Below are 25,939 nucleotides of genomic sequence, written 5' to 3'. Positions count from 1 at the left end.
GTCAGCAACATAAAATGCTTCACATGTGAGGTGTGGGAAATTGTGACACTTCAAGCGTTACGGTGTACCCAATTGCAGCTCCTCACAGACCACATAGATTATTTGGGTCAGTGGTTGGATGCACTGTAGCTACCTGGGTTGGCCACTTCCTCACACAAAATGGAAGAACGCAAAGATTACAGGGTAAAATGGACATTGGCAAAGAAACAAGCAGTTTGCAGAAATCCCCTGTATTCTAGCTGCTACAGAAACCAGACAGAATTGTAACTAACAAGCTGCGCATATTAAGTGAGCGATTCACGGTGATTCCCAGGCACAATGGACACAACAGTTAACTGCAATTGAAACATTCTATGGAAGGTCAGACATTCCGGCGCCAGTGGAGTCTAAGACAAAGGACACCAATAAGGTGTAAGGAACCACCCGGTGATTGAGGAACGGCCCCGTTATTGGGGAAATTCAAATCAATCGATTGGGAAGAGACCCAATCGATTGCAGGTTTAGAGAGGGTCCGCCTAGAAGGAAGCAAAGCCCCTGGGACCTATAAAGGTCAGGTCCCAGGACTGATTCGTTCTTCTTGACCAGCCGGCGCTCCCAGCAGAACACCTTTGCAGCAGAAGACATTGAGAAGGAGAGGCCTGGTCAGCAGCCGCCATCAAGTAAGTGTCGTACAACGCACGCTACGAGAGTAGACACTCCTGACCCCTTTAGTCCACAACGACTGGAAGCCTGCGCATCCAGGACAAAGCAAAAGGCCATTGTTCTCTGATCCGGCAGTTCCCTTATTCCAGATAAGTATTGGCCTGTTAGTGGTAGGAATAGCCTAGTATTTTAGTTTTATATGCATAAGTAGTAGATAACTATTATAATAAACGTGTCTTGTTTGAACTTACTAACTGGTGTAGTGAGTTATTGGTCTGAACTTGAACTTGAAACTTGTGGCGGTATCTTAACGATACCTGGCGACTCTAGAGCTAAGGAATAAAACAGAGCCAAATTGAGTGTAAAGCACACTCACCCAGAAAGAGCAACATTTAGTGGCAGACTCTGACGGGTCTCGACTAGAAGTGCCCCCCCCCCCCCCGCCACTTGGGAAATCCAATTGGGAAAAGGAAAAACCGCAAGTGTTCAAGTAGTTCAAATCAATCCTCATAATTCGGAAGTGTGTTTTTGCATGCGTAACTAACAGGGTTATAAGGTAAAACCGAGAGATTTATGTTGCGACAAACTGTCGGGAGTTTATAATTCGGAAAATAGCGAAAGCCATACCCGTATTTTATAACACTGCCTTAATATCCCTCGTTCCAAATTTAAAAGAGCATAAGATAGGAGAAATGGCCATGCAGGCAATGGAACGCCTCATGAACCCAGAGCAGTTCGTGATCGCAGCGACCAACAGCAGCAGCATAGGTCAGTGTCCCGTTTGGGATCTGGAACTCAGGAAGTACCTCAAAGGGTAAGGATGGCCCCTTTGGAGTGAGTTTTTTTTGAATGAGGAGACAGGTCCCGGGAGTATAGGGCATACTTGGTGGGAGAACCTTTCTGAAATTCATAAGAAAGCATGGTAGCATGGTGGTTAGCATAAATGCTTCACAGCTCCAGGGTCCCAGGTTCGATTCCCGGCTGGGTCACTGTCTGTGCGGAGTCTGCACGTCCTCCCCGTGTGTGCGTGGGTTTCCTCCGGGTGCTCCGGTTTCCTCCCACAGTCCAAAGATGTGCGGGTTAGGGGGATTGGCCATGCTAAATTGCCCGTAGTGTCCTAATAGTAAGGTTAAGGGGGGAGTTGTTGGGTTACGGGTATAGGGTGGATACGTGGGTTTGAGTAGGGTGATCATTGCTCGGCACAACATCGAGGGCCGAAGGGCCTGTTCTGTGCTGTACTGTTCTATGTTCTAAAGGTTTGAGTAAAGCACGTAAGCCGATGGCAATTGTGTCCTGCTTGGTACAATTGCGAGGCACAGAGGAGGTCGTCAGGACGCCCCGAGCAGATTTAGAGGAGAGAAATAGAATGAGCAAAGTGGATGTCAGGGACATCGAGAGAGAGAATTCAGAATTAAGGCAAAAGTTGGCAGATAAGGATAGAGAGGTGGATGATGCCAAGAGGGCACACCAGTCTTGTCTAGCCCATCTGAGCAGCTCCCAGGTACAATACGAAAAAGCCTATCAGGATGTGCAGCGTGCAGTCTTGATAAGACACGAATCAGAGAAGCAGGTAGAGACACTGAAGAAGCAGTGTAGCGACCTGAAGGCAGCTTTAAGGGCACTCCATGCTGCCACCACTGAGCAAAGGCAAAGCACAGTGGACCATGCAAAGTGTAGGAAGCAGATTGCGGAGCTGCAATCTCTGCTTTCTGTGCAGAATGGCTTCCAAGAAACCTTTGGAACGCAATTAGAGGAAGAGAATGCACCAGATTGGCAGGGTTTAAGTGAGACAGCGCAGCGATATGTTCAGGGAACATGTGCGCTAGAAACGCAGCAGAAAAGGAAAGCGCCACAACCCCCCATAACTCAGATAGCACCCGCACCAATGAACCCAGTCACCACCCAACGAAAAGCAACCGCAGACGGCGCACCCGAGATCACTTACACAACCCCCTTAACCGTGACTCAACTAAGGGACGCGTGTGAGAAAATCACCCCGTTCCTCCCCACTTCAGACCCCCACCAATTCTTTGCAAGAGTTAAGCAACAGGCGACCATGTACGGCCTTGATGCACGAGAGAAGGTTAAGCTCACAGTTTTGAGTTTAGACTCATCAGTAGTAGCAGCCCCATCGACCCACAGAACGTTGGAGGAGGCACCCTCGAAGAATTGCATACAGCTATTTTGGATGCGATAGGGTATAACAGAGGAGACCCAGTTAAAGGCCTAAACAGATGTAGGCAGAAAAAGACTGAGCACCCCACAGCATTTGCAAGAAGGCTGTGGATTCACTTCACTGCAGTTTTTGGTGAATTAGACCGCGCACATTTGACCCAAGATAACATGGTTAAATGGACCCGCACTATCATCTCCCACGCCACAGAGGCAGGACAGAAAATCTGCTCTAATTACGACCCCTCAGAAGAGGCCCATAATGAAAAATGGGTCTTGAAAAGATTGTCCCGCGCTTGGGAGCAATCTGTGCACAATAAGACAGCATTTAAGAAGCCCAAGGAGGCGCAAACCGAGGTAGACATTCAGGCAGTAAGAGCACACCAAAACCCCGCATGGGTAAATGAGGGACAGAACAGCCCCCCACAGAAGTCACAGGAATGTTTTAACTGTGGACAGTTAGGGCATTTTGCTTGAGAATACAATGCACCACAGAAATCATAGAGAAGCCAGCAGACAGACACTCTGAACAGGAACAGAGCGAAGCCCATTCGCAGTATAGGGACGCAGTCAGGACAGACCAATGTGGACGGAACGGACTGACGGTGTTCAGGGCTCCCCCACTTGGGTCTGTGACACCCTCTGGGACAGATCCGGACGACCGGTAGTCACAGTGAAAATTCGGGGAAAGCCCATAGAATTACTGTGGGACACAGGAGGGTCCCGCACGACCATTAATTCCTCCACTACACCACAGGCAAACACGTGGCCCACTACAGCCACAATAACACTCAGCGGATTTACAGGACACTCAGCAGGGAACCATTACAGCCCCAGTACCAATCCAGCTAGGGAATATCTCCACCAGACATCCCGTGGTATTAGTTAGTCTGCCCCGCACAGCAGAACACATACTCGGCATTGATTTTATGAATGCACACAGCCTGTCGTTCGACCCAGTCAATCAGTGTGTCTGGCGAATGGCAAAATCAGACAGAGCACCCGCAACGCTCACAGTAGGTGAATACGAGCATAGGATTAGCGCAGTAGGAGACTATTGTTTTGACCCTACCACGCTCAGCACGGACAAACAGGTTAGGGCAGTTTTAAACAAATACAGGACAGCATTTGCCAGTCACCGGCATGACTGCGGCAGAATGACTGGACAAGTTCAGATTACAGGACCTGACCCGAGACCACAAAGACAGTATAGATTTCCCCTAGAAGCGGAGGGAGAAATCGGAAAGGTAATAGAGAGCTTATTTGAGCAGGGCTTACTAAGGACAGTAGCCTCCACTAATAATGCCCCTATTTGGCCAGTGAGGAAGCCCGACAAATCATGGCGCCTGACCATTGATTATCGGGAACTCAACAAAGTTACCCCAGCAGTAGCCCCCACAGTAGCAACAAGTCCCGAGACCATGCTCAAGCAGGGACTCAACTCCAAGTATTTTTCGGTGTTGGACATTAGCAACAGCTTTTGGTCAATACCATTGGCAAAGGCGTGCCAGTACAAATTTGCATTCACTTTTAAAGGTCAGCAGTACACGTGGACATGCCTCCCACAAGGATTCCACAACTCCCCCTCCATTTTCCACCGACAGCTGGCAAATGGACTAGCAAAGTTTTCCCGACCCGAATGTCTGGTACAGTATGTGGACGACCTATTGCTGCAGACAGACACCAAGGCAGAGCACATCACGCTTCTGTCTGAACTCCTACAACTCTTACAGTCAATCAGATGTAAAGTAAACCCCAGAAAGGCCCAACTATTGGAGAATAAAGTGATGTATTTGGGTACAATCATCACGCACGGGAAATGCGAGATCGAGTTCAAAAGAATTAACTCGATCGTCAAATTGCCCCTTCCCCAAAATGTTTCAACCCTCCGGTTGTTTTTAGGGCTGGTTGGGTATTGTCGGAACCATATCGATGGTTTTGCGACAAGGCAGCCCCACTTTCAGACCTCCTTAAGAAAGGAGCCCCTTGGGAATGGCTAGCGCAGCATACAGAGGCTGTGGAAGATTTAAAGAAAGCCCTTAGCGCAGCACCTGCACTACAAGTTCCAGACCCGCTCTCCCCCTATGCAATTGAGGTAGCAAGCACAGATCTGACCCTATTGGCCGTGCTCCTTCAGGAATGGCACGAGCCGCTACGACCAGTGGCTTATGCCTCCTGACTTTTAGACCCAGTAGAGCAAGGATTTTCAGCCTGCGAAAGGCACCTACTCGCAGTATTCTGGGCAGTACAGTACTTTTCGTACATTACCGGACTAAACCCCATAACGATTCTGACCGAACACACCCCCACACATCTTCTATTGGACGGATGACTGAAAGACGGTTCAGTTAGCCAAATTAGAGCAGCTAGGTGGACACTTCTTTTACAAGGACGGGACATCACCGTTAAACGGACTAAGACACACACCTTTTTAGCAGACAACCTCCAATACCCAGGAAAACCCCATGATTGCGAAATAATAGCCCCCCTCCACAACACAGGACCCTTCATTGCAAAGACGCCCCCCAGGAAGATAGGAAGTTCAACTCAAAGCCCCCAGCACACAGACACGTGTGCCCCTTGAAGATTTATGTGGATGGTTCATCCACAGTTTTAAATGGTGAGCGCATAACAGGATGCGGCATCTATGTAGAGGACGTGCAGGGATGCGCATTAGAAGAGATATCGTTAAAGTTACCCGGTCACTTAGGCGCGCAGGCAGCAGAGCTCGCGGCCATAGCTTACATAGTGGACCACCCAGATTCGTTCCCCAGCCCAGCAGATATATATTCTGATAGTCTATATGTCTGCAACAGTTTGACGGATTTTCTACCCCTGTGGAAGACAAGAGGTTTTGTTTCCGCGGATGGAAAGCTCCTTCCATCAGCCCCATTACTCCGCCATATCCTAGAACAGGCAAAGGATAGGACTTATGGCTTCATTAAAGTAAGAAGTCACCATCGGTCATCTCCCCCTGGAAATGTGAAAGCCGCCTCACTGGCAAAAGCAGGTTCCAGGCACGGACATTTTTGGACACCACCAGCTAGCGCCCCTGTGAGTTCAGTTCAGGTCTCACAGACAAACATTGAGGACCTAGTACAGGCACAACGACAGGACAGCAATCTCAGGGTGATTAGTAGAGGAAAGTATTTGGCTCCGTACGACAAGTTTAAACACGGTCTGACCACACACAAGGGTGTGGTTATCAAAGATAAATTGTATGTGGTTCCTGAGAAAGACAGGAATCAAATGATTGCCTTATTCCATGACAGTCATGGACATCAAGGGATAGACCCCACCACAGCCCACCTGAGACAGCTCTGTTGGTGGCCAGATTTGAGAGAGGATGTAACGCACTACATCGAGAATTGTTTAATTTGTGCACAGAATAACCCGGACAGGTATTCGAAGAAGGCACGGCTCAGTCACACTCGCCCCGTTAATGGCCCCTGGACAAATCTCCAAGTCGATTTTATAGGTCCATTGCCCCCTTGCAGGATACGTTCACTGATACGTTCACGAAATGGGTAGAGGCATTCCCATCTCGAACTAACACAGCCAAAATGACCGCAAAGATCCTGACCCACCACATCTTTACTAGATGGGGATTCCCCAGAAGTATTGAGTCGGTCCAGGGGCGAAATTCTCCGACCCCATGCAGGGTCGGAGAATCGGCCGGCAGCGGCGTCAATCCCGCTCCCGCAGGGTTTTTTATTCTCTGACTGGCCAAAAACCGGCGTTGTGCAAATCCCGCCGGCAGCCTCTGAAAACAGCTGGTGCCGGCGGGATGTCATTATATTTTTGTTTCAACAAATCTCCGGCCCGGATGGGCCGAAGTCCCGCCGACGTGGCCACGGGTCACGTCGGCTAAAATCAGAGTACCTTTAAAACAGCGTCAACCATTGATGATGGTTGACGCCGTTCAGTGTCCGAGTGCGGGGGGGGGGGGGGGGGGCGAGTGCGGGCGGGGGGGGGGGGGGGGCGAGTGCGGGGGGGGGTGAGTGCGGGGGGGGCGAGTGCGGGGGGGGCGAGTGCGGGGGGGCGAGTGCGGGGGGGGCGAGTGCGCGGGGGGCGAGTGCGCGGGGGTGGGTGCGGGGGGGGGTGCGGGGGGGTTGCGGCGTTGAGAGGGGGGTAGGGGTGGTGAGGGGGTCGGGGTGGTGAGGGGGTCGGGGTGGTGAGGGGGTAGGGGCGTTGGAGGGGGTAGGGGTGGTGGGGGGGGTTTGGGGGCAGCGGCGTGCAGAGAGGGGGTGGCGACGGATGGCCGGGGCCAACGCACCGTCGCCCCCCCCTCTGCACGCCGCTGCCCCCTACCCCAACCACCCCCCCTCACCACCCCTACCCCCCTCCCCACCACCCCTACCCCCCTCTCAACGCCGCAACCCCCCACCCTCTCAACGCAGGGTTCCCCCCCTCAACGCCGGTACCCACAATCCTTCCCCCTCCCTCTGAAGGCCGGTACCCCCCCTCCCTCTGAAGGCCGGTACCCCCCCCTCCCTCTGAAGGCCGGTACCCCCCCCTCCCTCTGAAGGCCGGTACCCCCCCCCCCTCTGAAGGCCGGTACTCACACACCCCCCCTCCCTCTGAAAGCCGGTACCCACACACCCACCCTCTCTCCTCCTCCCCCCTCCTTCCTCCTCCCCCCATTCCTTCCTCCGTTAGTGGGGGGGGGGGTGCGGCATTAGTGGGGGGGTGCGGCGTTGAGAGAGAGGGGGTCGCTCTTCTCCCCCCCCCCCCCAATGCCGGGTCGCTCTTCTCCCCTCACCCTACTGGGTCTCTCTCTCTCCCCACCACACAAACGCCGGGACTCGCCACTTCCGCAGCTGTTGAAACTGACGCCTATCGCGTCAGTCCGCTGCTGGCCCTTCCGGGAACGGAGATTGCCAGCTTAAAAGAAGGCCCGGACGCCGGAGTCATGCACACCGCTTTTTCCCGCTGGAAATGGGCGTCACGTCGGTCCGCGGAGAATTTCGCCCCAGGGATCTCATTTTACAGGACGGGTCATGAAGAACGTCCTGACCATATTCGGCATTAAACAAAATTTCCACATTGCGTATCACCCCCAGTCAAGCGGAATAGTGGAACGCATGAATCAGACTCTAAAATCGACCCTTAGAAAGATGGTCCAGGAAAACAATACCACTTGGGATTCAATGCTCCCATTCGCACTTATGTTTTTAAGAAATACTGTTTCAGCCTCAACAGGTTTCACCCCACACACACTCATGACCGGACGCCCCATGAAAGGTTCTGAATTCCTTTTAGGACTCAACATGACCAGCCCAGAAGTGACGGCCCTCACACACGAGACAGCAGTAAAGCAATTAGTGGAAACTGTAAGATTGGCTCAGTTAGCAGCCGCAGTTAAATTGGGAAACAAAAGGAAACAGAGCAAGGCTTGTTTCGACAGAACAGTACATTCCACAGAGTTTCAGGTTGGACAACAGGTAATGTTGTCTGTTTATAACCCCAGCACGTTTTTGGCCCCAAAATTTTCAGGTCCGTACTCAATTGCGGACAAAATCAGCCCTTCAGTTTATAAGATAAAGTACCGCAACGGGAAGTCTGCCTGGTTCCATATCAACCAGTTAAAGGCAAATGGAACACAGTCCAACCACACACACCATGTCCTGCTAGACGCAGCACACCATGCCCCGCCCACAAGAGACGCATTTCCACCCTTCCCCTCACAGACCAGCACCTCATCGGACTCGACCTCGACTCCGCCCATTGACTTCAGACCACGCCCTGAAACGCCCACAAGCTGCCACAGCAAAGACAGCGACTGTGACTTTGACGACAGCCACAGCACGCCTCTCTACTGCCCTGAAACACCAGACCCCACACACACCAACTCCGACCCCGACTACAGTGATTTGGAGGTCACTTACATTAAGACACCAGACCCACCGCCCAACTATGACGACCCCGAGAATGTTCACACAAATTTGGACACGACCATTTGGCACCGAGACAACTCTTACAGGCTCGTCCGGAATGACGAGAGAGACCCTCGGTCACACAACGCACTAATAGCATGCCTGATCCATACAAGGGTATGGGATCCGGGAGAAGAGGATGATTTTAAGTCTGACACCCGACATGGCAACCCCTTTGCGACCCTGTTCGCAGAGAATGAAGAGAATTGAGGTGTCCAGATGACGTAAAAAGAGGAACCGCTTGAGAGATAAACGGTGTCCTTTTCTGATGGAACCTGCAGTATGTTTGTTTCATGTTTGTTTGTTTCATGTTTGTTTTTGGATCAGTTAAGAACGACTAGGAGGATTGGCCACAAGACTTTCAGCTGAAAAGTTTGTGACCATCTCACATTTCGTCACTATTCTTCTGTAGTGAAGATGTTTTGTTCCCGAGACCATTTCATAACTACCCTTCTGATTCGACGGAAGTCTTGTCCGCCGATACCTTTGAGAACTTGTAAGATGCCAAATCAGCTGGAATGTCTGAAGCCCAGCTAAAGGCTTCTCCCTTGAAACCACTGGGAGCTCCCTAGCTCCAGTTTCATAACTGCTCTTCTGTTTGGAGGTCAGGGAACACAGAAACCGTACTTAGGTGATCCTTCACGCTTTTGCGTTAGGATCACAAGGAGGGAGTGTAGCCACCTGGGTTGGCCACTTCCTCACACAAAATGGAAGAACGCAAAGATTACAGGGTAAAATGGACATTGGCAAAGAAACAAGCAGTTTGCAGAAATCCCCTGTATTCTAACTGCTACAGAAACCAGACAGAATTGTAACTAACGAGCTGCGCATATTAAGTGAGCGATTCACGGTGATTCCCAGGCACAATGGACACAACAGTTAACTGCAATTGAAACATTCTATGGAAGGTCAGACATTCCGGTGCCAGTGGAGTCTAAGACAAAGGACACCAATAAGGTGTAAGGGACTGCCCTGTGATCGAGGAACGGCCCCGTTATTGGGGAAATTCAAATCAATCGATTGGGAAGAGACCCAATCGATTGCAGGTTTAGAGAGGGTCCGCCTAGAAGGAAGCAAAGCCCCTGGGACCTATAAAAGTCAGGTCCCAGGACTGATTCGTTCTTCTTGACCAGCCGGCCCTCCCAGCAGAACACCTTTGTAGCAGAAGACATTGAGAAGGAGAGGCCTGGTCAGCAGCCGCCATCAAGTAAGTGTCATACAACGCACGCTACGAGAGTAGACACTCCTGACCCCTTTAGTCCACACCAACTGGAAGCCTGCGCATCCAGGACAAAGCAAGAGGCCATTGTTCCCTGATCCGGCAGTTCCATTATTCCAGATAAGTATTGGCCTGTTAGTGGTAGGAATAGCCTAGTCTTTTAGTTTTATATGCATAAGTAGTAGATAACTGTATTATAATAAGCGTGTCTTGTTTGAACTTACTAACTGGTGTATTGAGTTATTGGTCTGAACTTGAACTTGAATCTTGTGGTGGTATCTTAACGATACCTGGCGACTCTAGAGCTAAGGAATAAAACAGAGCCAAATTGAGTGTAAGGCATACTCACCCAGAACAAGCAACAGCACTTAGGAGCATGCAGGATGCAGGTGGTAGAAAGTGTCACAGACAGGAGTTTTAGAGATGTGGTCACACCCAAAGTGCAGGCAGATAGATGGGTGACTGCTAGAAGTGGCAGGCAGTCAGTGCAGGAATCCCCTGTGGCTGTCCCCCTCTCTATCAAGTATACTGTGTTGGATACTGTTGGGGTGATGGCCTATCAGAGGAAAACAACAACAGCAGCCAGAGTGTGGCACCACGGTTAGCTTTGTTGTTGAACAGGGAAGGTCAAAGTGCAGAAGAGCAGGAGTTAAAGGGGACTCTATAGTCAGGGGCAGAGATAGACGCATCTGTGGCCACGAAAGAGACTCCAGGATCGTATGTTGTCTTCCTGGTGCCAAGGTCAAGGATGTCTCTGAATGGCATGGGGCATTCTGAAGGGGGAGTGTGAACAGCCAGAGGTCGTGGTACACATTGGTACGAACAACACAGACAGGAAGAGTGACGAGGTCCTGCCTGGGGGGGGGGGGGGGGGGGGGGGGGGCGGCGGCGGATTCAGGGAGTTAGTTGAAAAACAGGACTTCTAGGGTTGTAATCTTGGGGTTACACCATGTGCCACATGCCAGTGAGACTAAGAATAGGAAGACAGTGCAGCTAAACACGTGGCTAAAGAGCTGGTGTAAGAGGGAGTGTGGCAGATATCTAGATCATTGGGATTTCTGCCAGGGCAGGGCGGACCTGTACAAGGAGAACGGATTGCACCTAAACTGGAGGGGCACCATTATCTTGGTCGGGAGGTTTGCTAGGGTCACTCAGGAGGATTTAAACTAGTGTAGCAGGGAGCTGGGAACCAGAGCAATAGGTCAACAGGTGAAGTAACTTCGGGAGAGCTAGAGACTAGGGGACATAGGTTTTAGGTGCAAGGGGGAAAGTTTAGAGAGAATGGGTGAGGCAAGTTTTTTTACACAAAGGGTGGTGAGTGCCTGGACCATGCTATCTGGGGAGGTGGTGGAAGCGATAGTGCCATTTAAGAGGCACCTGGACAAATATATGAATAGGATGCAGCCTCTCCTCTACTACTTGATGGGGACACTCTGCCTTGAATCTTGGCTGTACCTCAGACCCCAGGCAGGACTCATGATCTTTGGCCAACCAGTGCAAAAGGAGGTGGTGGCTGCAGCAGCTGCAGGCCTTCTGGTGGGCATCGTCCAGAGTCCAGCAACACTTTTGATCAAAATTTACAAGCTTAACTCCATTTTATTTGAAACAGAAAATTTGAGCAGGTGGAGGCCATTCAGTCCTTTGAGCCTGCTTTCGCCATTCAATCTGACCATGGCTGATCATCCAACTCAATAACCTGTTTCTGCTTCCCCTCATGTTCTTTGATCCCTTTAGCCCTATGAGTTATATCTAACTCCTTTTTGAAAGCATGCAATGTTTTTTACCTCAACTGCTTCCTGTGGTAGCGAATTCCACAGCTCACCACACTCTGGTTAAAAGAGATTCTCACCTCGGTCCTAAAAGGTTCAGCCGATATCATTAGACTATGATCCCTGGCTCTGGACACCTCCACCATCAGAAACCTCCTTCCTGCACCTACTGTGTCTAGCCCTGTTAGAATTTTATAGGCTTTTATGAAACCCTCCCTCATTCTGAACTTCAGCGAATATAATCCTAACCGACTGAATCTCTCCTCGTACGTCAGTCCCTTCATTGCAGGAATCAGTCTGGTAAACCTCCTCTGCCCTCCCTCTATAACAAGAACATCCTTTGTCAGACAAGACCAAAATTAAACTCAATATTCCAGGTGTGGTCTCACCAAGGCCCTGTATAATTGCAGCAAGACAGCCCTGCTCCTGTACTCGAATCCACTCGCTTTGAAGGCCTGCATAGAATCATAGAATTTACAGTGCAGAAGGAGGCCATTTGGCCCATCGGGTCTGCACTGGCCCTTTGAAAGAGCACCCTACTTAAACCCACACCTCCACCCTATCCCCGTAACCCAGTAACCCTACCTAACCTTCTTGGACACTAAGGGCAATTTAGCATGGCCAATTCACCTAACCTGCACATCTTTGGACTGTGGGAGGAAATCGGAGCACCCGGAGGAAACCCACGTAGATATGGGGAGAATGTGCACACTCCGCACAGAGAGTGACCCAAGCCGAGAATCAAACCTGGCACCCTGGAGCTGTGAAGCAACAGTTCTACCCACTGTGTTACCGTGCCCCTCTTTTATTATTTTACCAACCTTTTATTATTTACATGCTTATAAAAGACCGTGGGATTCCCTTTTATATTAGGTGCTAGTCTCTTTACATGCTCCCTTTTGCTTTTTTTATTAGTTTTTTTCACTTTCTCTCTGGTCCATAAAAGCCCTACAGTGCAGAAGGAGGCCACTGACCCTCCGAAAGAATACTCCACCTTGGCTCACTCCCTCCCCATCCCTCCCCTACCTTTCCCCATAACCCCGCACATTGATAGTGGCTAATCCACCCAATTTGCACATCTTTAGACTGTGGGAAGAAACCAGAGCACCCAGAGGAAACCTGCACAGACACGGGGAGAACTCCATACAGACAGATATCCAAGACCGAAATCAAACCCAGGTCCCTGGCACTGTGAGGAAGCAGTGGTAACCACTGTGCCACACTTCTATACTCAATCTGATTGCATTTTCTACGTGACATCTGTGATACATGTACTTCTTCCTTTTTATTTTCACCTCTAATTCTCTTGCCTTCCAGGTACACTAGATGTATTTACCCTACCTTTCCCTTTGACATTGCCTTCAATACTATCCCTTTGAAGGTACCCCATTGTGCAGCCACCGCCTTTTCTGACAACTTTTTATTCCAACTCACTCGATTCAGATTCCTTCTCATCATATCAAAGTTGGCTTTCCCCCAATTACTTATGCCTGTTCTTGTTTGTTCCTTGTCCTTTTCCATGACCAACCTAAACCTGACGATACACTGATTACTGTCCACTAAATGCTCTCCCACTGATGTTTGATCCACTTGGGCCAACTCATCTCCCAGAACCAGGTCTCTCTTGTTGGGCCAGAAACATACTGCTGCAGAAAATTATCTTGTAAACACTCCAGGAACTCTTACCCTATAATTCTTGAACTCCTCTGTAATTTCTTCGTAAATTTGATCCTCGACATCTCTTCCACTAGCTGGTGATCTATATACTACAATGCTGCACCACTTTCATTACTTATCTCTAACCAGAGAGATGCTGTCCTTGGCCGCTCTTGAACATCCCCTCTCTACCGTAAAACCATCTTTAATCAATACTGTTACTTATCCCTATCCCCCCATGACGCCTCGCACCCCAGATTCCTGACCAGCCCTCTTCCCCAGATTCCTGACCACCCCTTCTCCAAATTGGCTTAGTTTTTATACTGATCAAATCTTTTACATTAGTTAATTTATAATAAATGAAACGCCTACCCAGTGTACTCTCCCCAAATGACTCATCATGTGATGTCACTTATGATTATTTTTCTTTCATATCACTCCTCGCCTTTTTCTGCATCACAATTATCCTGGTTTGTGTCACACCACTTTCTGGTTGGCTTTCCTTTTATTCATTCATGACATGTGGGTGTTGCTGGCTAAGCCAGCATTTATTACCCATCAATAATCGTCCTTGAGTAAGGGGTGGTCAGCTGCCGCAGTGAACTGACACGCCCACAGGCCTACTAGGGAGGGAGGGAGTTCCAGAATCTCGATTCAGTGACACTGAAGGAACAAAGATACGTTTCCAAGTCAGGATGGTGAGTGACTTGGGAGGGAATCTCCCAGGTGTTGGTGTTCCATTGTCTACCATTTGCTGCCTGCTGCACCTGCATGATTTGATTTGATTTATTGTCACATGTACCGAAGTACATCGAAAAGTCGTTTTCTGCAGCCGAAGGAATGTGCACAGTACGTACGTAATAGACAAAAAGAATAATCGACAGAGTACATTGACAAATGGTACATCGACAGTGATTGGTTATAGTGCAGAACAAGGGGCCAAACAAAGCAAATACATGAGCAAGAGCAGCATAGAGAGTCGTGAATGGTATTCTTACAGCGGTCAGTTCAGTGTGATGGGGAGTCGTTGAGGAGTCTTGTAGCTGTGGGGAACAAGCTGTCCCTATGCCTGGATGTGTGGGTCTTCAGACTTCTGTCTTATGGAAGGGTCTGGAAGAAGGCAATGTCTGGGTGGGAGGGTTCTCTGATGATGCTTTCTGCCTTCCTGAGGCAACTGGTATTAAGATACCCAGGTCTCGATGCACATTCCCTGCTCTTAATTTATAGCCATTCAGATAATTTTAAAAAAATTACAGTATTCAATTATTTCTTTTTTCAATTTATGGGCAATTTAACATGGCCGAAGCATTGGGTTGTGGGGGTGAGACCCACGCAGACACGGGGAGAATGTGCGAACTCCACACGGACAGTGACCCAGGGCTGGGAGCGAACCTAGGACCTTGGTGCAGTGCTAACCACTGTGCCACCATGCCGCCCAGCCAAAGTGGATAACCTCACATTTAGCACAGTGAACTAAACAGCTGGTTTGTAATGCAGCACAAGACCAGCAGCGCGAGTTCAATTCCCGTACCAGCATCCCCAAACAGGTGCCGGAATGTGATGACTAGGGGCTTTTTCACAATAACTTCATTGAAGCCTACATGTGACAATAAGTGATTATTATTATTATTTATCTACAATATTCTATCTGCCAGGCATTTGCCCACTCAACTTGTCCAAATCACATTGAAGGATCTCTGTACCCTCCTCACAGCTCACCCTCCCACCCAGCATTGCCATGTGCAAATTTGGAGATATTACATAGTTCCCTCATCTAAATCATTAATATACATTGTGAATAACTTGAATCACTGCCTGCCATTTGGAAAAAGACCCGTTCATTCTTACTCTTTGTTTCCTGTCTGTCAATCAGTTCTCTATCATTTCAATACACTACCTCTAATCCTATGCACTGTAAATTTACATGAGACTTTGTCAAAAGCCTTCTGAAAGTCCAAATAAACCAATCCACTGGATCCCATTTGTCAATTCTACTGGTTACATCCTAGAAGAATTCCAGTCAGTTTCTCAAACATGATTTCCCTCTCCATTTGAGGAGAAAACAACAATCGACAAGTCCCACTTGGGAATCAACTGCAGGGCCAGAGAGAGCGGTACGCGCATGCTCATTGCCGTGCCGGGCCAGCGCCCTGACGTTTCGGTTCCGCGCGTTACCACGGAAACGGGCGTCGCCGGAAGTTGTAACGTGAAGAAGCACAACGTTGGGACGGGCCGAGACCGGCGCCGTCACCGATCTCCCCGCCCCCCGGGTCTTTAGGGCTGACTGGACGATCACCATGTCAATCAAGCCCGGGGCCGTCCAATCGGTCGAGAGTAAGAAGAGTGGGTGGGGACATAGAAGTGAAGTCGTATTTTCTTCTTGATCCACGGCGGGCACGGTAAAGCGATCTGTCAGCTGATTTGTCGATACGCCTGGGCCGGCCGAGCCCAGCTGGGCCAAGGGGATAATGATGCTGATGATGAAGCTGCAGCAACCCGGGCTGCGCTGAGGCTGTTCAGAGAGAGAGAGCGAGGGGGAAGAGTTTCTCCAAATGCGCTGGGCCGCAGCGGGAGCTGGCAGTAAACACACACGCACACACGGAGAAAAGTGGAAAGTGAGGAACTATGGCCTCAGTGAAGGTGGCGGTGAGACTGAGACCCATGAACCTGAGGTAAATGTCCATCAGCATCGGAACTGGAGAAATCCGGGATGGGTTCCAGGTCACGCTGCCCAGAAGCTTCCAGATCCTCCAGCAGCTCCAGTGTCAGGTCTGACAGCACGACAGGGGCAAAGGAGGAGGGAGATCTATTCAAAACAGAGCAGAAAAATACCAATCAGATCCGATGGATCTCCATAACCAAAAATGGCCTGTCTGAATATACATACTGTCTCCACAGTGGCTGATTCTGCTGTGTGCCTTGTTCTGGAGTTCACTTCCTTCCAACTTTCTCTCTCCTTATAGATTCTCTTAAAATTCAGTCAAGCTTTCCGCCACTTGTCCTAATATCTCTTTACCTGGCCAGGTGTCAAATGAATCGCACCGTGAGACGCTCTGCGATGATTTCTGACCTTGACGGCGCTGTATACAATAGACCCTGTCCATAAATATATAATATAAATATAAATCGCTTATTGTCACCAGTAGGCATCAATGAAGTTACTGTGAAAAGCCCCTATTCGCTACATTCCGGCTCCTGTCCGGGGAGGTTGGTACGGGAATCAAACCGTGCTGCTGGCCTGCTTGGTCTGCTGTAAATGCCAGCGATTTATCCCAGTGAGCTAAACCAGCCCCCATTGGTGCTCCCGTCCTTTTAAGACACTCCTTAAAACCTACTGTCTTTGACCCAGCCAACACCTGGTGATTTTAGAATCCCTACAGTGCAGAAGGAGGCCATTTGGCCCATTGAGTCTGCACCAACCCTCCGAAAGAGGAAACCGAGCACCTGGGGGAAACCCACATTTTTCTCAAAGGATGCCCGGTGCAGTACTGAGGTAGTGCCATGTTGTCTATCGGATGATACATCCCCGTCTGCCCCCTCGGGCGGATGCAAAAGATCCCATGACACCATTTTGACGAAGAGCAGGGGAATATTTCCCTGTGGCCTGGCCAATATGTAACCCTGGGCAGCACTGTAGCATTGTGGTTAGCACAATTGCTTCACAGCTCCTGGGTCCCAGGTTTGATTCCCGGCTTGGGTCACTGTCTGTGCGGAGTCTGTACATTCTCCCCGTGTGTGCGTGGGTTTCCTCCGGGTGCTCCGGTTTCCTCCCACAGTCCAAAGATGTGCGGGTTAGGTGGATTGGCCATGCTAAATTGTCCTTAGTGTCAAAAATTGCCCTTTGTGTTGGGTGGGGTTGCTGGGTAATGGGGATGGGGTGGAGGTATGGGCTTGGGTAGGGTGCTCTTTCCAAGAGCCGGTGCAGACTTGATGGGCCAAGTAAATTCTATGATTAAATTCTATTTGGGTTTATTGTCATGTGTAACGAGGTATATTGAAATATGTTGTTCTGCGTACAGTCCAGACAGATTGTTCCATATAGGAAAAACATAGGACATACAATAAATACACAATGTAAATACATAGACATAGACATTGGGTGAAGCATATGGAGTGTATAATAATAATAATAATCTTTATTGTCACAAGTAGGCTTACATTAACACTGCAATGAAGTTACTGTGAAAATCTCCTAGTCGCCACATTCTGCCGTCTGTTCAGGTACACTGAGGGAGAATTCAGAATGTCCAATTCACCTAACAGCATGTCTTTCGGGACTTATGGAAGGAAACCAGAACACCCGGAGGAAGTACACGCAGACACAAGGAGAACGTGCAGACTCCCCACAGACAGTGATCCAAGCGGGAGTCGAACCTGGGACCCTGGTGCTGTGAAGTAACAGTGCTAACCACTGTTCTACCGTGCTGCCCTACTATGCTATTCGGTAGAGAAGATGTGTGGAGAGATCAGTTCAGTCCATACAAGGGTCATTCGGGAGTCTGGTAACAGCAGGGAAGAAGCTGTTTTTGAATCAGTTAAATCGTGTTCTCAGACTTTTTTATTTCCTTCCCGATGGAAGAGGTTGGAAGAGAGAATAACCCGGGTGAGAGGGGTCTTTGATTATGCTGCCCGCTTTCCCAAGGCAGCGGGAGGTGCAGACAGAGTCAATAGATGGGAGGCAGGTTTGCGTGATGTACAGGGCTGTGTTCACGACACTCTGTGGTTTCTTACTGTCTTGGGCCGAGCAGTTGCCATACCAGGCTATGATGCAGCCAGATAGAATGCTTTTAATGGTGCATCTGTAAAAATAGTAAGAGTCAATGTGGACGTGCCGAATTTCCTTAGTTTCCTGGGGACGTTTGGGCTTCGTCGTAGCGCCGATGTGGGTGGACCAGGACAGATTGTTGGAGATGTTTACACCTAGGAATTTGAAACTGTCAACCATCTCTGCCTTGGCACCATTGTTGCACACAGGGGTGTGTACGATACTTCGCTTCCTGAGGTCAGTGACTTAGTTTTGATGATAAGGGAGAGATTGTTGTCCTTACACCACACCACTAGATTCTCCATCCCCCTCCTTTACTCTGACTCATCGTTGTTCGAGATCTGACCCACTACGGTCGTGTCATCAGAAAACCTGTAGATGGAGTTGGAGCCAAATCTTGCCACACAGTCGTGTGTATATAGGGCGTATAGTAGGGGGCTAAGTACGTAGCCTTGCGGGACCCTGGTATTGAGGACTATCATGGAGGAGGGGTTGTTGTTTATCCTTAATGATTGTGGTCTATGAGTCAGGAAGTCGAGTATGCAGTTGCAGAGGGAGGAGCCAAGTCCTAGGTTTTGGAGTTTTGATATTTGCTTGGCTGGAATTAAGGTGTTGGAGGTGGAGCTGTAGTCAATGAATATGAGTATGACGTAGGATTCCTTTTTGTCAAGATGCTCCAGGGATACGTGTAGGGCCACAGAGATAGTGTCTGCTGTGGACCGGTTGTGTTGAGTGTTCGAATTGCAGTGGATAAAGGCATTCTGGGAGCATGGAGTTAATGGGCGAAATTCTCCCCCCCCCACGACGGGTGGGAGAATAGCGGGAGGGCCTTCCCGACTTTTTTGACGCCCTCCCGCTATTCTCCCGCCCCCCCGCCGAAATCCCGACACGAATCGCTGCCGCCGTTTTTTTACGGCCGGCAGCGATTCACAGCTGTTAGAAGGGCCGAAGTCCCAGCCCTTTACGACCTTTTTACGAACGGCAAACACACCTGGTCCTGCCGTTCGTAAAAACGTCGTGACCACCTGGAAAAAAATAACCATGGCACCGATTGGCACGGCAGTACCACGGCCGTGCCAAGGGTGCCATGGGCCCGCGATCGGTGCCCACCGATCGCGGGCAGCGGGCCCGATGCCCGCGCACTATTTGTCCTTCCGCCGCCCCGCAGTATCAATACGCGGGGCGGCTGAGGGGCAACCCGGACCGCGCATGCGCGGGTTTTGCGCAAAAACGCGATGACGTCACCCGCGCATGCGCGGGTGGAGTCTTCCCACCTGCGCATGCGCGGCTGACGTCATATGACGCGTCAGCCGGCGCTAAGTCCGACAAGCGGGCTTAACGATTTTCGTTGAGCCCGACTTGTCGGAGCCTCCGACGTCGGGCTGCTAGCCCGACGGGGGACCAGAATCGGTCCCCCGTCGGGAAGGGGCGCGATGCCGTAAAACCCGCCCGGGTTTTACGGCAGTTTGACGATTTCTCCCGTTTTGGGAGAATTTCGCCCAATGTGTCTCATAACCAACCACTTGACATTGATCATTATGAAGTGCGTCAAGGCCACCGGATGGTAGTCTTTGAGACACATTGCCTGATTCTTCTTTGGCTTCGGTTTAATGATGGTCTTCTTGAAGCAGTGGGAACCTTGGAATGGAGTAGGGAGAGGTTGAAGATATCCGCGAATAAACCCGGCAGTTGGTTCACGCAGGATCTGAGTGCACGACCGGTGACTCCGTCAGGACCTGTTGCTTTCCGAGGGTTCACTTTCAAGAAGGTCGCTCTGACTTTGGAGGGTGTGACGGTATGTATGGGTGTGTCCAAGACTGCTGGGGCAGTTGAAAATGGTTTGTTGGTTTCCTGCTCGAAATGAGCACTTCTTCTTCGGGAAGAGGTGCATTGCTGCCGGAGAATCTACCCGGCTTTGCTTTGTAGCCAATTATGTTGTTTAAGCGTTGTCATAACCGATGAGAATCCGTGACGTTAGTCTGTGACTCTAGCTTGTTCTGATATTGTTTCTTGGCATCTCTGATGACTTTGCAGAGGTCGTACCTAGATATTTTGTATCGGTCAGGCCTCAGACCTAGCCTTCAGTCGGGAGTGAATCGCCCGGTTAAACCATGGTTTCCGGTTGGGGAATGCACATGCAATCCTCTACTTACTGAAGTCTGTGACGGTGATGGCATACCTGTTTAGGTTGGCCATTGAGTTCTTGAACGTGGACCAGTCCACTGACTCCAAGCAGGCGAGTTGGAGCTCTTCTGTTGCCTCGGACCAGCATTGCACAACCTGCTTAACTGAATTCTTCTGCTTAACTTTCTGTTTGTATGCCAGGAGAAGGAGTACTGTCTTGTGGTCCGATTTTCTGAAGGGCGGTCGGGGGATGGACTGGTAGGCGCTCTTGATGCTTGTGTAGTGGTGGTGAAGGATGTTGGGGCCCCTGGTGGGACAGGAGATGTGTTGGTGGAATTTTGGCTGTACATTCTTGAAGTGACCTGGTTGACGTCCTTGGCCAAGATGAACAAGGCCTCCGGGTATTCTGTTTCATTATTATTTATACCTGTGTACAATTCATCAAGCCCCTTCTTGACTTCCGCCTGGGGTGGGATGTAGACCGCTGTGATGATGACAGACGTGAACTCCAGGGAAAGTCGTACGGGCAGCACCTCACCGACTGGTATTTCTGGTCCAGGTGGCAGTAGTTCACCACGTTCTAGCTCCTGGTCGAGTTGATGAGGAGGCAAACCCATTCACCTTTCACTTTGCTCAATGACTTCCGGTGTATTGAGAAGCCGTCAGGTTGTATGGCCGGTGAGGCAGAGGTCGACCATTTCTCCATGAAACAGAGCACACAGCAATTTCTGTTTCCCTTTGAGAGGTCAGTCTAGTGTTAAGCTCACTCGGCTTGTTTTCAGTAGCTTGGACATTTGCCAGGGGTATGCTGGGGAGAGGAGACTTGAAACCGCATTGTTTTAATCTCACCTGCAGACCACTGTGTTTCCCTCGCTTCCTTGGTCGGTGGCTGCTCTGCTCCTGGATGGGCCCGGGAATCAATGGGAAAAGCCTGACCCTGTGGAATGTAAGTGGTAATAAGAAGATTTTAGTTATGAGGAGAGGTTGAATAAACTCTGTTTGTTCTCACTGGAACAACGGAGGTTGAGGGGCAACCTGATAGAGGTCTACAAAATGATGAGGGGCATAGACAGAGTGGATAGTCAGAGGCTTTTTCCCAGGGTAGTGGGGTCAATTACGAGGGGGCATAGGTTTAAGGTGCGAGGGGCAAGGTTTAGAGGAGATGCACGGAGGGTATAGGGTGCCTGGAACTCGTTGCCGGAGGAGGTGGTGGAAGCAGGGACGATAGTGACATTTAAGGGGCATCTTGACAAATACATGAGTAGTATGGGAATAGAGGGATACGGACCCCGGAAGTGTAGAAGATTTTAGTTTAGACGGGCAGCATGGTCGGCGCAGGCTTGGAGGGCCGAAGGGCCTGATCCTGTGCTGTACTTTTCTTTGTAAGAAGTCTTAGAACACCAGGTTAAAGTCCAACATGTTTGTTTCAAACACTAGCTTTCGGAGTACTGCTCCTTCCTCAGGTGAATGAAGAGGTATGTTCCAGAAACATATATATATAGACAAATTCAAAGATGCCAGACAATGCTTAGAATGCGAGCATTTGCAGGTAATTAAATCTTTACAGATCCAAAGATAGGGGTAACCCCAGGTTAAAGAGGTGTGAATTGTCTCCAGCCAGGACAGTTGGTAGGATTTCACAAACCCAGGCCAGATGGTGGGGGATGAATGTAATGCAACATGAATTCCAGGTCCCGGTTGAGGCTGTACTCGTGTGTGGAACTTGGCTATAAGTTTCTGCTCGGCGATTCTGCGTTATCGCACGTCCTGAAGGCCGCCTTGGAGAACGCATACCCGGAGATCAAAGGCTGAATGCCCTTGACTGCTGAAGTGTTCCCCAACTGGAAGGGAACATTCCTGCCTGGTGATTGTCGCGCGATGTCCGTTCATTCGTTGTCGCAGCGTCTGCATGGTCTCGCCAATGTACCACGCTTCAGGACATCCTTTCCTGCACCGTTGGCTGAGTCGCACGAGTATGTACCCTGAACCTGGTGGGTGGTGTTCTCCCGTGTAATGGTGGTACCCATGTTGATGGTCTGGCCCGTCTTTCAGAGGTTGCCATGGCAGGGTTGTGTGGTGTCGTGGTCGCTGTTCTGAAGGCTGGGTAGTTTGCTGCAAAAAATGGTTTGTTTGAGGTTGCGCGGTTGTTTGAAGGCAAGTAGTGGGGGTGTGGGAATGACCTTGGCAAGGTGTTCATCTTCATCGATGACATGTTGAAGGCTGCGAAGAAGATGTCGTAGTTTCTCTGCTCCGGGAAAGTACTGGTACTTTTCTTTGTTCTTTCAAGGTAATATCAGCATCGCAAAAAAAAAAACCTATCTGGTCATTATCAAATTGATGTTTGTGACCTGTTTGCTGTGCATAAATTGTTGTATTTTGCACATTACAACAGTGATAGTTAAAAAAAAAAGCATTTCATTTACTGTAAAGTGCTTTGGGGCATCCTGTGGTTCTGAAAGATGCCATATAAATACAAGTTAGTTTAAATATCCTTTATTTAAGGATATTTACTTGACATCAGATTGCGATGAATGCTTCTGTAAAGTACCTTGGGATGTTTAATGCCAAAGGTGCTATACAAATGCAAGTTGTTGCCCCCTTAGGATTCAGCCTTTCTATCTCTCTTATGGGGCGAAATTCTCTGCAGACCGTCGTAACGCCGATTTCCGGCGAGCAAAATTGGTGTAGATGAGAAGATGTTCATCTGACGTGTAGATGGTGTAGATGGTGGGGGCCTTCTTTTAGGCAGCTTTTCTCCGTTCCCGGAGGGGCCAGCAGCGGACTGACGCGATATGCGTCAGTTTCACCAGCTGCGGAAGTGGTGAGACCCGCCGTTTTTTGGGGGGGGAGGAGGAGGAGAGAGACTGACCCGGCGTTTGGGGGGGGGGGGGGGGGAGAGAGAGAGACAGACCGGCATTGGGGGGGGGCGGGGGGGGGGGGAGGAGAGAGACAGACCCGGCATTTGGGGGGGGGGGGGGGAGGAGGAGAGAGACAGACCCGGCATTTGGGGAGGGGGGGGTTGCGGCATCGGGGGGGGGTTTGGGGGCAGCGGCGTGCAGAGAGGGGGGGCGACGGATGCCCGGGGCCAACGCACCGTCGCCCCCCCCCTCTGTACGCCGCTGCCCCCTACCCTAACCACCCCCCTCACCACCCCTACCCCCCTCCCCACCACCCCAACCCCCTCCCCACCACCCCCACCCCCCTCCAACGCCGCCCCCCCATCTCTCGCAACGCCGCAACCCCCCCCCCTCTCAATGCCGGGTCCCCCCCTCAACGCCGGTACCCCCACCCCGTCCCCCTCACTCTGAAGGCCGGTACCCACACCCCCCCCCCTCCTCCTCCCCCCCCTTCCTTTCTCCTCCCCCCTTCCGTTCTCCTCCCCCCCCTTCCTTTCTCCTCCCCCCCTTCCTTCCTCCTCCCCCCTTCCTTCCTCCTCCCCCCCCTTCCTTCCTCCTCCCCCCCCTTCCTTCCTCCTCCCCCCCCTTCCTTCCTCCTCCCCCCCCTTCCTTCCTCCTCCCCCCCTTCCTTCCTCCTCCCCCCCTTCCTTCTTCCGTTAGTGGGGGGGGGGGTGCGGCGTTGGAGGGGGGTAGGGGTGGTGAAGGGGGTAGGGGTGGTGAGGGGGGGTTGGGGTAGGGGCAGCGGCGTACAGAGGGGGGTCAGCGGCATACAGAGGGGGGGGGGCGATGGTGCGTTGGCCCCGGGCATCCGTCGCCCCCCCTCTCTGCACGCCGCTGCCCCCAAACCCCCCCCCCCCGATGCCGCAACCCCCCCCCCCGACACTGAACGGCATCAACCATCATCAATGGTTGACGCCGTTTTAAAGGTACTGTGATTTTCGCCGACGTGACCCATGGCCACGTCGGCAGGACTTCGGCCCTTCCGGGCCGGAGATTTGTGGAAACAAAAATATAATGACATCCCGCCGGCGCCAGCTGTTTTCAGAGGCTGCCGGCGGGATTTGCACAGCGCCGGTTTTTGGCCGGTCAGAGAATTAAAAACCCTGCGGGAGCGGGATTAACGCCGCTGCCGGCCGATTCTCCGACCCTGCGTGGGGTCGGAGAATTTCGCCCATGAAGTCTCTTAAAGCCTACCTCTTCAATCAAGGTTTTAGCCCCTGTTCTGACATTGTCTTGTGTGGCTCAATGTCAGATCTTGTTAATCGCCCTGTGAACTGCTCTTTCTACATTAAAAGTGGAAATTGTTGAACAAAAGGGTGTTTGTAAATGTTTGTAGAATTTCAGGGGAGTTGTTTGCAGCAGTTTGTTTTTGTTTTGAGCACCAGCTGATCTGAAAAGTGAAAAGTCGGAATTTCAGTTAGAAACCTCCTGTGGCTGCATTGGTACAGAATGAGTGTAAAGCTCTTATCACTTCACACCTATGGCAAACATGGTGTGAATCAGGTGACCTGGCTCTGGAATGAGTGTGCCTCCTTTATGTTTACCTCATTCAGCATGGTTTGATTGCCAAGATGCTGGAGCCAGGCTGTTGTACTCTGAATGTACTTTACAAGTTGGAAGCAAATATTTACGTTTGATCAAGTGGAGATATGTTGTGGTGATTAATTGGATGTAGGTGGTTGGTATGAAAGTGATCGAATCAAAGCTTTTGAGCCTGCTTCGTCCTCATAATCTCACTTGCTTTGTTATTCAATGTTACATTTTCTGTATGGGTTGTTCATCAGTGGCCCTGGCGCTCACATCAGCACTGTTTTGTCCTGTCATGGATTCTCCTGCAAAGTTCTCTCCAGCAGATTCAGTTGTGAGATCCTGGCCTGTTGTGTCCCTGTAGCCCCTCTTCCTTAGTCCAAAAAGTTCCATCTTCAGTTCTTCACAGTCCTGTTACCTGCTTGCTGGCAGCTACAAAACTGAGAAAGCTCTCCTCAGTAATTTCGCGCCCAGAGTACATGACGGCAGTGTACCGGGTGGCTGTGATCTGTTCTCTGCCGCTGCTTTTGGATGGAAGACAAATTTGATTATAAATAATTCCGCTCCTGGATCAGCGTGCAGACGTACGGAGGACGCGGTCTGCCCCACTAGGCTCCTGCGCACTGCTACATCTGGCTGAGGGGGCACTCGTGCATGAGACGACCAGTTGTGGCTGGTCTTTTTAAAAGTCAGTCACAGCAGTCGGACACTTCTTCCCGTGACCAACCGCTCTGTGACCCTCCCAACACCCGCCTGTGACTCACTCGCGGGTTGCGACTGAGTTTGAAAATATCTACATTAGAACAGTGTTTTTCAAACTTTTTTGCTCGGGACCCATTTTTACCAACCGGCCATCCTTCAGGACCCATGCCGGTCTACCTTGGCGATCCATAATTTTCTCTCAGCTTTAATGCAAGAGGTGAGCCTGCTTGGTCCTCACGCTCTCGTTCCAATCAGGTTCACAGGAGGTAAGGGCTATGCACATATCAGGTACACAGCTCGGCCTGTTCCTTTGTGCTGTGTTCATCTTAGTGAGGACAGAAAATCCAACCTTGCACATAATAATAATAAAAACAATATACATGTAGGTCATTGTGAAGGGCAATAGCACTAAAGTGCTTTGGGTAGCACAAGTGGCTAGCACTGTGGCTTCATAGCGCCAGGGTCCCAGGTTCGATTCCCCGCTGGGTCACTGTGCAGAGTCTGCACGTTCTCCCCGTGTCTGCGTGGGT

The 25,939-nt window shown here is 50.5% G+C and overlaps 1 protein-coding gene across 3 annotated transcripts in view; it reads left to right on the top strand.

Annotated features, from left to right (window-relative positions):
• The first annotated feature begins 15,747 nt into the window (after window positions 1-15,747).
• kif16ba (kinesin family member 16Ba) overlaps window positions 15,748-25,939 on the top strand; it is a 218,944-nt gene continuing 208,752 nt past the window's right edge. For 2 of the 3 annotated variants that reach the window (XM_038807007.1, XM_038807021.1), the window contains exon 1: window positions 15,748-16,066. In XM_038807007.1, the coding sequence (XP_038662935.1) occupies window positions 16,020-16,066 (47 nt within the window). In that variant the 5' untranslated portion in view covers window positions 15,748-16,019. The remainder of the gene's footprint in view (window positions 16,067-25,939) is intronic. The other variant, XM_038807017.1, reaches the window with a different exon arrangement.

The sequence above is a fragment of the Scyliorhinus canicula genome, chromosome 1 (genome assembly GCF_902713615.1).
Source record: "Scyliorhinus canicula chromosome 1, sScyCan1.1, whole genome shotgun sequence".
Classification (NCBI taxonomy): Eukaryota; Metazoa; Chordata; class Chondrichthyes; order Carcharhiniformes; family Scyliorhinidae; genus Scyliorhinus; species Scyliorhinus canicula.
This window is presented reverse-complemented; position numbering and strand designations above follow the sequence as displayed.